Genomic DNA, 14,832 nt, shown 5'->3' with positions numbered 1-14,832 from the left:
TTTTATACCTCTAGGTCCATCATTAGCACTCAGTCCTTAGTACTTCCTTTGGTAAATGAGTTCTTTGTATCAAGTTCTGCATCTCATTGTAGCTTGAAAAGGTCATTCTTCTGCTAGCTCTAACGTCTCTTGCCCCTGGTCCATTTTATACAACTCTAGGAAAGTTATCTTCCTGAAACGTGGATCTAATAATGAATGACATTCCCTAGCACAAAAACCTTTAATGGAGCATTACTACCTAAATAATAATGCCCCAGTCCATATCCTGGCACTCAGAACCCACCATAATTTGGCTTTTATTGACTCTTCCAGCCTTTCATTTCTACTGCATTGGTCTATCCACCATTACCTGTCTCCAGTTCTTAGATCAATCCATTTTCTTTGCCTGGAGTATCTTTCTTACTCTGCCAGGTTGAGGAGTGAGGGGATTCCAGGCAAAGAAAACATTATCTTCAAAGACATAGAAGCGGGCTAGTGCTTAGAAGTGAAAAATGATTCAATCGAATGGGGATTAATTTTAGTGACTTAGGCAATATTCATTGATCTCCATTTAAAAAAGAAAGCTTCAACATCAACTCATCAACTGTGACTTCGTTTTACCTTCCTGTTTCAGGTACGTGGAAGGCAGCTCCATTCCTGTTCCAACTCACTACTACAGCATCATCACCAGCTGTCTGGATTTCACTCAGCCTGCCGACAAGTGTGACGGCCCTCTCTCTGTGTCCTCCTTCATCCTGCCTCACCGGCCTGATAACGAGGAGAGCTGCAATGTGAGTTTACAGAGAGAGTCCTTTAGGATTTGCTTCCATAGTTCACCTTCGTTTCTTACTTTATATTTCCATCATTGAACTAGAACATACTTATTATAAAGCATTCACCCTAAACAGAAAAAAGAAAGGAACCAAACAGAACTTTGCTTAACATGTAGGAATTTTGCCTTCTAATGACTTTTTATTTTTCAATGTATGTGTGCATTTAACATAATTCTATCAATGTGTACAATTTTGAGAAATAAGTGTCCAAATGTTTTTCATTTTGCAAAAGAAAGTGGAGAATGACAAAGTTTTATAAAAAAGTAGAAACTAGCAAAATTTTGATAATTGTTGAAACTTGGTAAGAGGTCATGGAGTTTTATTATATTACTCACTTCATTTTTCTGGATGTTTAAAAATTTCCATATTAAAAACTTTTTTCTTTTTTATCTCTGTCGCCCAGGCTGGAGTGCAGTGGTTTGATCTTGGCTCACTGCAACCTTCACCTCCTGGGTTCAAGTGATTCTCCTGCCTCAGCCTCCCGAGTAGCTGGGATTATAGGCGGGCACCACCATGGCCAGCTAAGTTTTGTATTTTTAGTAGAGATGGGGTTTCACCATGTTGGCCAGGCTGGTCTCGAACTCCTGACCTCAGGTGATCCACCTGCCTTGGCTTCCCAAAGTGCTGGGATTATAGGCATGAGCCACTGTGTGTGGCCCATAATGAAAACTTTTTTTTTTTTTTTTTTTTTGAGGCGGAGTCTCACTCTGTCACCTAGGCTGGAGTGCAGTGGTGTGATCTTGGCTCACTGCAAGCTCCGCCTCCCGGGCTTCACACCATTCTCCTGCCTCAGCCTCCCGAATAGCTGGGACTATAGGCGCCCACAACCATGCCCGGCTAATTTTTGTATTTTTAGTAGAGACGGGGTTTCACTGTGTTAGCCAGGATGGTCTCAATCTCCTGACCTCGTGATCCGCCCGCCTTGGCCTCCCAAAGTGCTGGGATGACAGGCGTGAGCCACTGCGCCCAGCCATGGAAACTTTTTAATACACACACATACACACACACACACACACAGACAAAGCAAGAGCAAGTGAGAAAGAAATCTATACCTTACTAATCAGGTTTGCTACTAGTTATGATGGAGGTGTAACAGTCACTCTTTTCTCAGATAGCACAGATGACTCCTGATTCACTCATCCCATGGGGAGACAGCTAGGATGCAGGATGGCATCATGAAAACACTAGGGAGGAAGACAGGAGCCATGCTATATGCTCCTGGCCCTGTACTAACTTGACACTCAGGGACAAATAGAAAAATCTTCAGGTCCTTTTAATCTGATGGAAAGTCTGTGCTCAAAGATTGATTTTAGAAGTAATAGTCTATGCTTTTGTTTCACATAACAGAAGGAGTAGAGATGTAATCTACAGAAGATAATCTTTAGTCAACAAGTACTACTCAAATTCCTAAGTTGTATAAGGTGCTCTAGGAGAAACAAGAGTGTATTAGACATACTCACTATTCCTAGGCAGCCCACAGAGTGGGTCAACAAATAAAACAGGTATGGAAATTGCCACACTGAAAGGCAAGGAGCCGTAAGAATAGCTTCAATAGAGATGATCAGCTTTGTGGGCAAGATAGTTTTTGATCTGTGACTTCAATTATGGGTGAAGATTGAGTCTATGAATGCAGAAGAAAATTAGAAAGTTTAAATACACCCCAGAAAGTGAATTAAGTTTTGCCTGAATATTAGAAATGAGGGCAAATAGTGGGAGAAAAGATTTTAAAAGTTGATTGGAATCAAATTTTTAAAAAGTAGTAGTAGTAATAGTAACTATAGCAGTCATCATAGCAGGAGCAGTGGTAGTAGTTGTTATCATTTATTGAGTACATGTTGTGATCCGATTATGTGCAGATCCTTTACATAGATTATTTCTAATCATATAATCAAATATGTATATATATGATCTCTCCCCTGCCTTTTTGTTAACTGTTGAGAAATTTATAGCTACTAAGGGGAAAGTATGTTGTGTGATTACTTGGTTAGTCAGCAGAAGAGCAGAGCTTTAGATTTAAGGCCTCTGACTCCAACAGCCCATCCTCTTTCCAGTTTATCAGACTTCCGTACTAGAACCTTGGGACTTTAGGAATTTTTTCTTACGATTAAGGCATTAGGTACCCGAGGAAAATGTTTAGTTGGAAGAGCAACGTTTTGGGCTCTGCTTTAGGAAGATAAATTTGAAATGCAGGAGGCTGAACATTGTGCTCAAAGGGCTTTGGCAAGATTCACAGCAGTGAGGCAAGAGAGAACTTGAACTGGGGTTGTGGTCTTGGAGATCTAAAAGGAAGGATGGAAGACAACAATATTATACTTGAAGGCTCCATAGGGTTTTATAAATGATGGGAATGGGTGGTAGAGAAATGTGGAAACTGCAAGTGAGAGACAAGCTGTTATCAACTTACTGGCTTGGCCCTCTCAATTTTGGTTGTTTACAACCACAAGAGCCCCAGGTGGATGTAATGCCTCTGTAGAACATGGGATACATTCGCTGAGCTTCTGTTTTATTAGAAACTTGTGGGGAGGTGAAATTCTTGCAAAACATTAAACTGTTGTATTATGGGATAAAAATTAAAATTGCCATACAGTTCTAAGATGAAAAGATTACAAAGGTATTTCATATATATAGTAGGCCATTTAAGGTGTACCTAGATTCCTGGGGAATACATGTTCAAGTTCAGTCATTAGAGGAATTTGGTGATGGGGAGTTTTAAAAACACTGCTCTAAACTCAATGCAAAGGATGTTCTGTAATTGATCTAAATTTTATATCTGAAAAATGAAATCCACTGAAGTCCTCACAGGTTTTCCTCTCTCTACTGGTTCCTGACTCTGCACAGAGTTTGGAGGCATTTCTTGTAGAGTTCACGGCCAGCATGCTTCTCGTTGAAGGGTCACCTGTTCATGTAGAAACTTTCCTTCCTGTGAATTTTACCTTAAAACTGCTGGGACCTGAATTCACAAACCTGGGGAGAAAGTCAGGGAGAAAAGACGGGTGAAGAATAAATGTCCATAATGAGGAAGACAGCAAGCAAGTTCATGGATTGTGCTTTTGTTTGCATTAATATTCTAAGTGATTTATTTTTAAAGTCTTTCCTGTCCTCCCTACCTTGCTGTTCATGAACTTTTATTTGAATTTTCTTAGTTTTGCATCTTGCAGCATAGTCTTCATCAGCGAATGCTTCTGTGGATTGCCAGCTAACATCAAGGCAGAAGATATTTTCTTCACAGGCCACATAGCTAGTATTTCCTAATGATGAATTATAGGACAGATTTCAGGGTGTGAGAACCAGAAGAGACTGCCTCTCCAACGAAATTGGCAAATCACTTCCCAAGGAAAGAAATAGCAAAAGACAGATGTTTTTGCAGAATTCTTATAATCCTAGCTAGCCGTCATTTAAATTAGGAAAAACCTTTTCACCCCTGTCCACACATTCAAATGACTGCATTTACAAAGAAAAAATTGGACTGACTGACCATTGAAAAATCAAACAAATGAGCTGAATATGAAAATTCTCTCAAAATACAGGCTCATGCTTGCCCTGCTTACTCTGAGGGGGTCCTGACCCATCTGGAGACCTCCTACTTCGTTAATTATAGGGTCACACTGAGGACTGGTCAGTACCATTGTGGGTAGAGTTATATTTAGGTCTTTCCTTTCCTGTGAATCGCAGAGATCTTGGTTAGGTTGGGTTAGGAGGGTGGGACATGAAGGTTAAAATTCTTACCTCCCCAGCCTGCAAAGCAATTTCTTCCCATTTCTTCATTTTGCCTGAGATGGCCAGGCATCAGTTTCCTGAACCAACACCCTCCCAGAACATATTTAGCACTGGCACAAGCTGCTGCAGTTCCCTGTCCAGGTTTGTGTGGGTTGGAGCTTTCCGAGAAAGCCCATTGCAGGTTCTTGGGCTTTGGTGGATAGTTCATTGAGACTACTAGTGGTAAAGAGTTGGATGAGGGCATGTCTGAATATTCCCAGACCTGGGAAATGCAGCCACCCTTCAACTTATAGAAGGGCTCTTGGAAGCCATTGCAATTCCGGAGGCATTTGTGAATGGAATTACTTGCAAAGGCCCTCCTGCTCAATGTCTACTAATGAAAGTAGACACTGCTCCATATTCACAGGGCTCTCAGATCTCACTCTTTCCCTAAACTTCCCACAAAAATAAAAGAAGCTATTTTTGAGATGCAAAGAACTGCTTCCCCTGAATTACCTTTTAGTTTCAAGTTAGACAAGTTGTTTGATGTAGGACATCTGAATGTCTTTCATCTAGAACTTGTGTCAGTGGGGCAGTTTTTGGCAAGCAGCTAAGACAGAGATTCACTTCCTTTCTTCCGTGTTTCCTTGCTTTACCTTTTCCCCCCACTTCTTCCCTCCTCTCCTCCCAACCTCCCAGGGAGCTGCAGAAGTAAGCATTATTATCCTTGTGAACCAAGGAAGAAAGTGAGGCCTCAAGAAGTCAACTAGCTTGACCAAGGTCTCATAGCCAAGAAGTAGTACAGCCTCATTTCCAACTCTGGCCTTTTGGGCCCCAGAGCGCCAGATGTATCAACTGAGCGGCTTCGAGTTGACCTCATTTTTCAAATAGCAATTTATGCATTCTAGTAGATGATGTAGTTGATGCAGCAGTTTCTTTTGAAAAACTAGGAATGCACACACACAATTTTGTGCATTAGGCTTAAGTTCTTCACTTTCCTTGGGAAGCAGAAGCATAAGCATATTCCAAATTACTTGTACTTTGTGCTCAATATTGCAATTTGACAGCTTGGAAAAGAAACAAATTACTGAATTCTCTAGGGCCTTTGGTTTTCCTAATTTTGATTTATGTTCTGAGAACCTATTGAGTCAAATGACCTCTGACACCACATGTCTCGTTTATTTGGTACAGTTAATTGCTGTTGAAAATGTTTACAGCCGAGGGCAGGTATTTGTGGCACATTACCAATAGGAATGTGGTAGAGTGGCAGGGAGGCCAGGAAGGATCAACATGCAGTGGCTCTGTGTGCAAGAGTGCACAGAGGTCATTTGTGGACTTGGAGTAAACTGACCATTTGGAGAAACTCCTCTGGAAAATTCTGATTCTGATTTTGTTCGATTTCCATTGCAGAGCTCAGAGGACGAGTCGAAATGGGTAGAAGAACTCATGAAGATGCACACAGCTCGGGTGCGTGACATTGAGCATCTCACCAGCCTGGACTTCTTCCGAAAGACCAGCCGAAGCTACCCAGAAATCCTGACACTCAAGACATACCTGCATACATATGAGAGCGAGATTTAACTTTCTGAGCATCTGCAGTACAGTCTTATCAACTGGTTGTATATTTTTATATTGTTTTTGTATTTATTAATTTGAAACCAGGACATTAAAAATGTTAGTATTTTAATCCTGTACCAAATCTGACATATTATGCCTGAATGACTCCACTGTTTTTCTCTAATGCTTGATTTAGGTAGCCTTGTGTTCTGAATAGAGCTTGTAATAAATACTGCAGCTTGAGTTTTTAGTGGAAGCTTCTAAATGGTGCTGCAGATTTGATATTTGCATTGAGGAAATATTAATTTTCCAATGCACAGTTGCCACATTTAGTCCTGTACTGTATGGAAACACTGATTTTGTAAAGTTGCCTTTATTTGCTGTTAACTGTTAACTATGACAGATATATTTAAGCCTTATAAACCAATCTTAAACATAATAAATCACACATTCAGTTTTTTCTGGTTTTATTTGGCTTTTATTTCACTTATAAATTAGAGGGTTTGTTTCAGGTGTATTCATGTGTGTAAGGAACACATTTCTTGTACTAGGCCCTTTTCCTAGTTGCTTGTATGACCTGGATGAGATGGTTTAGGTTCATATCTATAGGAAATCAGAAGGGCAGAGGGAAAGAGGAATTAGAAGCACTTCTGAATACAATCTCTCAATGTATCTCTTTTAAAAATATTTTGAAGTTTGGAAAAATATTTTGAAGTTTTGACCAAGTTGGTTCAAAACTGTATTAGATTCAACTTAAACTGCCTTGAACATATATTCTGTACAAGGTATTGACCTAAGAACCCTGGAGGATATAAAGAGAAATAAGATAGTGGGATAAGATATGGATATAAACATGTAATTAGCCAATCCAGGTAGAGAATAACAAATGCCAAGTAAAAAGTATTAGTAACAACACAATAGGACAGAAAGGTCTGAATAGTAATATGTGGGGGTAATTTTAGATGGACATAGTTATGGCTTTAAATACTAATGATGCATGGAGTGAGGAAGTCATTAAAAAAATTTCAGTCTTTCAAATTGTGGCATAGAGAAAGACTCAGAATAGTGTTATTATATCTCTAACAGTTGTTAATCTCCCTTAAATAAAGAAAACAAGGTCGGGTGCAGTGGCTCGTGCCTGTAATCCCAGCGCTTTGGGAAGCTAAGGCAGGCAGATCACTTGAGGTCAGGAGTTCAAGACCAGCCTGGCCAACATGATGAAACTCCATCTCTACTAAAAATACAAAAAAAAAAAAAAAAAAATCCCTGCATGGTGGCATATGCCTGTAATCCCAGCTACTTGGGAGGGTGAGGCAGGGGAATCGCTTGAACCCGGGAGGCAGAGGTTGCAGCGAGCCAAGATAGGCCCACTGCACTCCAGCCTGGGTGACACAGTGAGACTCCATTCCAAAAAAAGGAAAAACAAGCAAACAAAAAAATCAGAAGAAAATAGCCTATTGTTTTGTTTTATTTATTTTCAATTGCTCCCTTTTATGGTCAGTGAAATGAGTTTTAATTTCTATAATTTTTCCTTTAAAAATACATTAAGAAGAAAGACATTATGTCAAAAATAATTTACATCAAAAGTAGCACAGTAAATTTGATGGTACTGGGGATATGTGAAAAATTGGGAAGGCGGTAAGGGAAAAAGTGATGTCCTGGAAACAGGGCTGTAGGTCTACACTGGAAGAAGTGATCATGGTGATACCAATGTGGCTGTATTTATAGAGCACTCACTATGTTCCGGGCATGCCTCTGGCACTTCCTATGGTTTGTCTTTGAATGCTGAAAAAATGGGAAGCTCAGAGAAGATTTCATGGAAAGAGGAAGAATGAAGATACGAATGAGGAAGGATGCTTGAACTGCGCTTTGGAGTTTGGGGTAGGGTGAAAGGGTGGTAGAAATGAATTAGAATATGATTCATTATTCATTTAATATTTAACAATAATTTATTGAGCATCTACTATATGCCAGGTTGAGCATCCCAAAGCCGAGAATCTGATATCTGAAATGTTCCCCAATCTGAAATTTTTCGAGTGCCAACACAATGCACAAAAGGAATGCTTGTTGGGATATTGTGGGTTTTAGATTTTTGGATTTGGGATGCTCAACCTAGGCATAACGCAAATATTCCAAAATTTGAAAAATCAAAAATCCAGAACACCTCCTGACCCAACCATTTCAGATAGACAAGGGATACTTTCCATTGAGGATAAAACAGTGAATAAATAAACATAGTTCCTGGCCTCATAGAACTTGAACTTTAATGAAAGAGACCCTTTTAAACACCTCCAATTATACGTTATATGTGCTGTGAAAGAATTAAACAGGTGGAGGAGAGTAACAAGAAGGTGGAAAAGGAAAGGCTTTGTAGGTGACTTTCTAGCCAAGACCTAGGAGATGAGAAGAGCTGGCCTCTAGAAAAAGAGGGACAAAAAGGAAGAGCATGGGCCGGGCGCGGTGGCTCACGCTTGTAATCCCAGCACTTTGGGAGGCTGAGGCGGGCGGATCACGAGGTCAGGAGATCGAGACCATGGTGAAACCCCGTCTCTACTAAAAATACAAAAAAATTAGCCGGGCGTAGTGGCGGGCGCCTGTAGTCCCAGCTACTCGGAGAGGCTGAGGCAGGAGAATGGCGTGAACCCGGGAGGCGGAGCTTGCAGTGAGCCGAGAGCGCGCCACTGCACTCCAGCCTGGGCGACAGAGCGAGACTCCGTCTCAAAAAAAAAAAAAAAAAAAAAAAAAAGGAAGAGCATGGTCAAGGACTGGGGTCGGGAAAGATCTTCGGGTGTGTGAGAATCTGAAAGAAAACAGATGTGCCTGAATACAGTGGTGAGCTGGGTTGGGATCAGGTCAGGTCTCATTGAGGCCCAATAAGCTCCACTGAGGCATTTTGATTCCACTTGAAATGCAATGAGAAATAATGGAAAAGTCTCGGACAGAAGTGTGACGGGATCTGATTTAAGGTCTCACTCAGTACATGAACACCATGTATTAGGTTCGTGCACGAATTAATTGCCGTTTTTGCCATTAAAAGCGATGGCAAAAACGGCAATTAATTTTGCACCAACCTAATAATAATCACATGCTATGCTCTAGATATAATGCCACATAAAAATACATCTGAGGCCGGGCAAGGTGGCTCACGCCTGTAATCCCAGCACTTTGGGAGGCTGAGGCAGGCGGATTACGAGGTCAGGAGATCGAGATCATCCCGGCTAACATGGTGAAACCCCGTCTCTACTAAAAATACAAAAAATTAGCCGGGCGCAGTGGCGGGCGCCTGTAGTCCCAGCTACTCGGGAGGCTGAGGCAGGAGAATGGTGTGAACCCGGGAGGCGGAGCTTGCAGTGAGCCGAGATCGCGCCACTGCACTCCAGCCTGGGAGACAGGGAAACTCCGTCTCAAACAAACAAACAAACAAACAAACAAAAATCTGATAAGAGAAGGTCCACTTACTAGGTGCTGTAATTGTCTTCCAACAGTAGCATTACAAGAGAGAAGGGTTAATTTTGATTAAAAACAAAAATAATCACGAACTGTTTGCTAAGCTAGGTTCCTCTATCACCTCAGGTTGAACTCTTCTCCAGATAGCTTACACCTGAGGCTCCTGGGGAAACCGGTTGCAAATTTAGTTGAGTACTGCTGCTCTATTTTTATCTTTAGGCTAAGTCTTTTTTTTTTTTTACTTAAAAATAAACTCCATACCCGAAGAGGACATCAACCACTGTATATTTTCAGGTGAGTGGCTTTGCTGATAAACACGTCATTAATTGTGGGGTTATTTACGAAAATCCCTGAATGGACAGGGACTGTATTAAAATGAGGTCTAGAAGGCTATTTTAAGCTGTTTTTTTTTTTTTAAATATTGAGACTTTGGTCCATTCATGCTTTCATTGAGCAAGTTGCAAACCACTCGCCAGCATGGTGGTCCTGTTCCAGTGGTTTACCCCATTACAGTGAGTTCCTTTTAGGGAGGCAGTTTCTGAAGCCATCCACATAGTTTCCCAAGGGTGAAAACATTCTGAGTTGTTTATAAGAGGGCTGATTAAAAAAAAAAATTATTTGAACAAAAGCAGGGTTTCCTGCCAACTGGGTTTGCATAACTCTGCCCAAGAGCCACAGCCCCAAAACTTTCTGTGCCCATTATTCCTCGTGGTGGTTGGGAAGAGGGTGGCTGCAGATGAGTCCAGATGATTCCTCTTACTTCAGCTCTCCCTCACTATCCCTCTGCTGAGTCAGAACCAGGCCGCCTTGTGGGTGGGAAGTGTTAAAGGCAATGGGAATTACTCCAAGGCTTTGAGGAGAGGGATGAGATGGGACAATGAAGAACATGACTGAGAGTTCAAGTCTGTAGGCTGGGGTGAAGAGCACACTGCTGGAGGTCCAGCCTAGAGTGGAAGTGGCTCCTGTTGGGCTGCATTTCTAGGAAGTACATGCCCTCAACACCTCTTGGCAGGGGTGTCCAGTTCTGGCTGGAAGGTAGAAGTGAAAAAGATGAGCCCTGGATGCTGCTTTTTTTTTTTTTTTTTAGAAGGAGTCTCGCTCTGTTGCGCAGGCCAGAGTGCAGTGGCATGATTTCGGCTCACGGCAACCTCCACCTCCCAGGTTCAAGTGTTTCTCCTGCCCCAGCCTCCCGAGTAGCTGGGATTACAGGCACCTGTCACCATTCCCGGCTAATTTTTTTGTATTTTTAGTAGAGAAGGGGTTTCACGGTGTTAGCCAGGGTGGTCTCTATCTCCTGACCTCATGATCCGCCCGCCTCGGCCTCCCAAAGTGCTGGGATTACAGGCCTGAGTCACCGTGCCCAGCTGCTGCTTTTTTTTTTTTTTTTTTAACTTTATCGAAGAAAAACTGACAGAGGTAGACCACACATACTTAAAGTATACAATTTGATACATTGACATCTACATACACCCATGAAACAATCAGTACAATCGAGATAGTGAACACATCCATGGTACCTAAAAGTCCCTCCTGTCCCCAAGTAAACTCCTCATACCCACCACATACCATCCCCCTCCCCCAATTCCCAAACCCTGATTTGCTTTCTGTCACTATAGCTTAGTCGGTCTAGAGTTTTACTCTAATGGAATAGTACAGTATACACTTCTTGTTGGACTTCTTTCACTTAGCATAATTCTTCTGAGACTCACTGAAATTGTGGCGTGTGTCAGTAGTTAATCTCTTTTAAATTGCTGAGCAGTATTCCATTGTATGGATATACCAATGTTTGTTTATTCATCTGTGGATGGACAGTTATTTTCATCTGTGGATGGACAGTTATTTCCATCTGTTGATGGACAGTTTTTAACTATTACAAACAAAACTAGGAACATGTGCGTACAAGTCTTTGTATGGACATATGCTTTCATTTCTCTTTGGTAAATACCTTGGTATAGGATGGCTTGATCATATGGTAGGTAGGTATGTACTTAGCTTTTTAAATAATTTCCAATGTGTTTTCCAAAGTGGTGGCCGTATTTTATATTCCTGCCAGCAGTATATCAGAGTTCCACTTACTTCACATCGTTGTCAACTTTTAGAATGGTAGCCTTAATTTTAGCTATTCTAATAGGTGAATTAGTGATACCTCACTGTGGTTTTATTTGCATTTCCCTAATGATTACTGATGTTAAGCATCTTTTCATGTGATGATTTTTCCACTCATATATTTTATTTAGTAAATGTCTGTCCAAATATTTTGCTCACTTAAAAAAATTGAGTCATTTCCTTGTGATCAAGTCTTAAAAAGTCTTTACATATTCTGGATTCAAGTCCCTGAAAAATATGTGGCAAAGATTTTCTCCGAGTCTGAGACTTGTGTTTTCGTTCTCTGCAGTGTCTTTTGAAGATTAGAGTTTTAACCAATTTTGATGAAGGCCAATTTACCAATTTGTTCTTTTATAGATTATACATTTAGTGTAGTGTCTAAGAAATCTGCTTAACTTGGGGTCATAAATTTTTTCTCCTTTGTTTACTCTAGATGCTTTAAACTTTTAGGTTTTACCTTTAGGTTTATGATTCATTTTTGTGTTAATTTTGTGTGTGGTACAAGGTATGCATATAAACTCTCTTTTTCACATATGAATATCCATTTTTTCAGCACCCTTTTTAAAAATGGCTATATTTTTCCATGTATCTTTTTTTACCTTTGTCATAAATCAGTTATGCAGGTAGGTGGGGGGTTATTTTTAGGCTCTTTATTCTGTTTCATTGATCTATTTGTCTTATTTTATACCAACACCACACTGTTTTAATTACTATAACTTTATAAACATTTTAAAAGTCAGGTAGTGTTAGCTCTTCAACTTTGTTCTTTTTTGGTAATTTTCTTTATTGTAGATCCTTTGCATTTCCATATGAAGTTTAGAATTGTAATTAACTTTTAGAAAAGTGCCTACTGGGATTTTGATTGGAATTTTGTTGACTCTATATATTGATTTAGAATTGACATTTTAATTCTAAAAAGGATCCTCTTTACCTATGAACAAAGTATATTTTTCACTTTTTGAGGTCAGCTTTTGTATGCCTGAAATTTTTTATTTCACTTATACCCTTTAAAGATATTTTTAGAGGATAAATAATTTTAGGTTGACAATTATTTCTTTCAGTGCTTCAAATATATTGCTCCATTGTCTTCCAGCATGTGTTATTTTGGATGGGAAATCTGTCATTCTTTTAAAATTTTTATTTATTGATTAATTTTTCTAGAGATGGAGTCTTGCTTTGTTGCCCAGGCTGATTTTGAACTGGCTTCAAGTGATCCTCTCACCTCAGCCTCCCACAGTGCTGGGATTAACAGGTGTGAGGCACTGCACCTGGCTGAAATCCATCATTCTTTGTTCTTTTTTTCTGGCTGCTTCTTAGATTTTCTTTTTGTCACTGGTTTTAAGAAATTTGATTATGATGTGCTGTAATTTATTTTTCTTCATGTTTCTTGTGCTTGGGATCTGTGAGTTCATAGTTTCCATCAAAGTTAGACAATTGACGGCTATTATTTCTTCAAATATTGTCTTGTATGATTTCAGGGATTCAAACTATGCATATATTTGGTTTATTGAATTTTTTTCACTGCTCATTTATTTTCATACTTTTTTATGAATTTCATTTCAGATAGTTTCTATGGTCATGTCTTTAAGTTCACCAGTTTTTCCTTCTGCAAAGTCTAATATGCTGTTAATCACACCTAGTGTATTTTTTATCTCAGATCTTGGAGTTTTTATCTATAAATATTGAATTTGAATCTTTTAAAAATATCATCCATGTCTTTACTTGACATGTTCTATCTCTTCTATAGCTTTCTGAACATATGGTATATAACTGTAATAATTGTTTTAATGTTCTAGTCTATGAACTCTACTCATCTATGCCAACTTGGGGTCAGTTTCAATTGATTGATTTTTTTTTTCTTTATTATGGATTCTATTTTTCTGCTTGTCTGTATGCCTGGTAACTTTTTAATTATATGTCATGCATTGTAAATTTTACCTGTTTGGGTGCTTGATATTTTTGCATACCTTTGAATATTCCTGAGCTTTACTCTGTAATGCAGTTACAGTTTTGGGGAAAAGTTTCTTGAAAAAAATTTCTCAGAAAAAAGAGCATATTTGCTTTTAAGCTTTGTTAGTTATGACGGGAGCTGTGCGAGGTGAGACGAGCACTGTGTTTAGTCCATTTCATCCCTACTACTGAGGCAAGACCTTCCTTAGTATTCCAAATGATGACCTTACCCTATGAAAGTTTGCACTGTGGCTGTTGGGAACAGGCAGAATTCCAATGTTTGTGTGAACTCTGGGCACTGTCCTTCTAATTCTTTCAGGTGATTCTTTCCCTGGATTTGGGTAGCTTCCTCACAGAGAGCCTCAGTGCTGATCTGTGCTCAGCTAAACAGTTGAGGGAGACCCTCTGCAGCATTCTAAAGTTCACTCTTTGTGCAATTCTTTTATCTGGCATTCTGCCCAATGAAATCCAACCGTCTTGTCATCTCTGGACTCCCGGCTTTGTCTCCTCAATTACAGAAGATGGTTGGGCTCCACCTGGGCTCTCCCTGCTTTGTGGCTCGGCCCAGTTTTGGACAATCACAGGGCTTTCTCATTTGTTTTCCATTTCTCAGTAATCCCTGTCTTTTGGTGCTTTATGGTCAATGTCTTGAGTGTTGTTTCAGGTGGGAGGGCAACTGTGGGCCCTCTTAGTCCCTCTTGATCAGAAATGGAAGTGTTATTCTTGATCTTTGAAGGCAAGAATTTACTCAACTTTGTGTTCTGTAGTTCCCCAAGCACTAAAACTTGAACATAGTAGGCAATGCATACAGTTTTTTGCTAAATTGAATTTATTTAACATTTAGTCTAACATTTAATTTAACGGGTAAGACTGAGATAGGCACTGTGAATATAAAAATGCATTTAAAATGGCTTTTAATTTTCAAAACCTTACAGTATAGTGGGTCATGAATATATGTTAAAATCTATTTACAATGCAAAAAACACTAAATGAGAACAGAAAGAATGACTCTACCTCAATGTGGAAATTAACATTTATTAGGCAGCTACTATATGCCACACTCTGAGCCAATAACCTTACACATGTTGTCTTTCATTACTCACAATAATCCTGAAGTTCATGTTAAACTCCTTATTTTATAGAAGAGAAAAATTAGGATCATTGATGCAAAATTACAGTTCAGAGTTACATAAGAGCAGAAAGGCAGCATCTGAATCTTCTCTGACTCCAGGTCCCATGCTATTACTACGTGCCAAGCTGTTTT

At 39.7% G+C, this 14,832-nt stretch overlaps 1 protein-coding gene across 7 annotated transcripts in view; it reads left to right on the top strand.

The window, feature by feature from the left end:
* Positions 1-6,524, top strand: part of ENPP2 (ectonucleotide pyrophosphatase/phosphodiesterase 2) — a 113,472-nt gene extending 106,948 nt beyond the window's left edge. For all 7 annotated transcript variants that reach the window (XM_032760337.2, XM_032760333.2, XM_032760330.2 and 4 more), the window contains 2 exons: positions 614-770; positions 5,919-6,524. In XM_032760337.2, coding sequence (XP_032616228.1) covers positions 614-770; positions 5,919-6,089 — 328 coding nt within the window. In that variant the 3' untranslated portion in view covers positions 6,090-6,524. The remainder of the gene's footprint in view (positions 1-613; positions 771-5,918) is intronic.
* Positions 6,525-14,832: the final 8,308 nt, after the last annotated feature.

The sequence above is a fragment of the Hylobates moloch genome, unplaced genomic scaffold (genome assembly GCF_009828535.3).
Source record: "Hylobates moloch isolate HMO894 unplaced genomic scaffold, HMol_V3 SCAFFOLD_9, whole genome shotgun sequence".
NCBI lineage: Eukaryota > Metazoa > Chordata > Mammalia > Primates > Hylobatidae > Hylobates > Hylobates moloch.
This window is presented reverse-complemented; position numbering and strand designations above follow the sequence as displayed.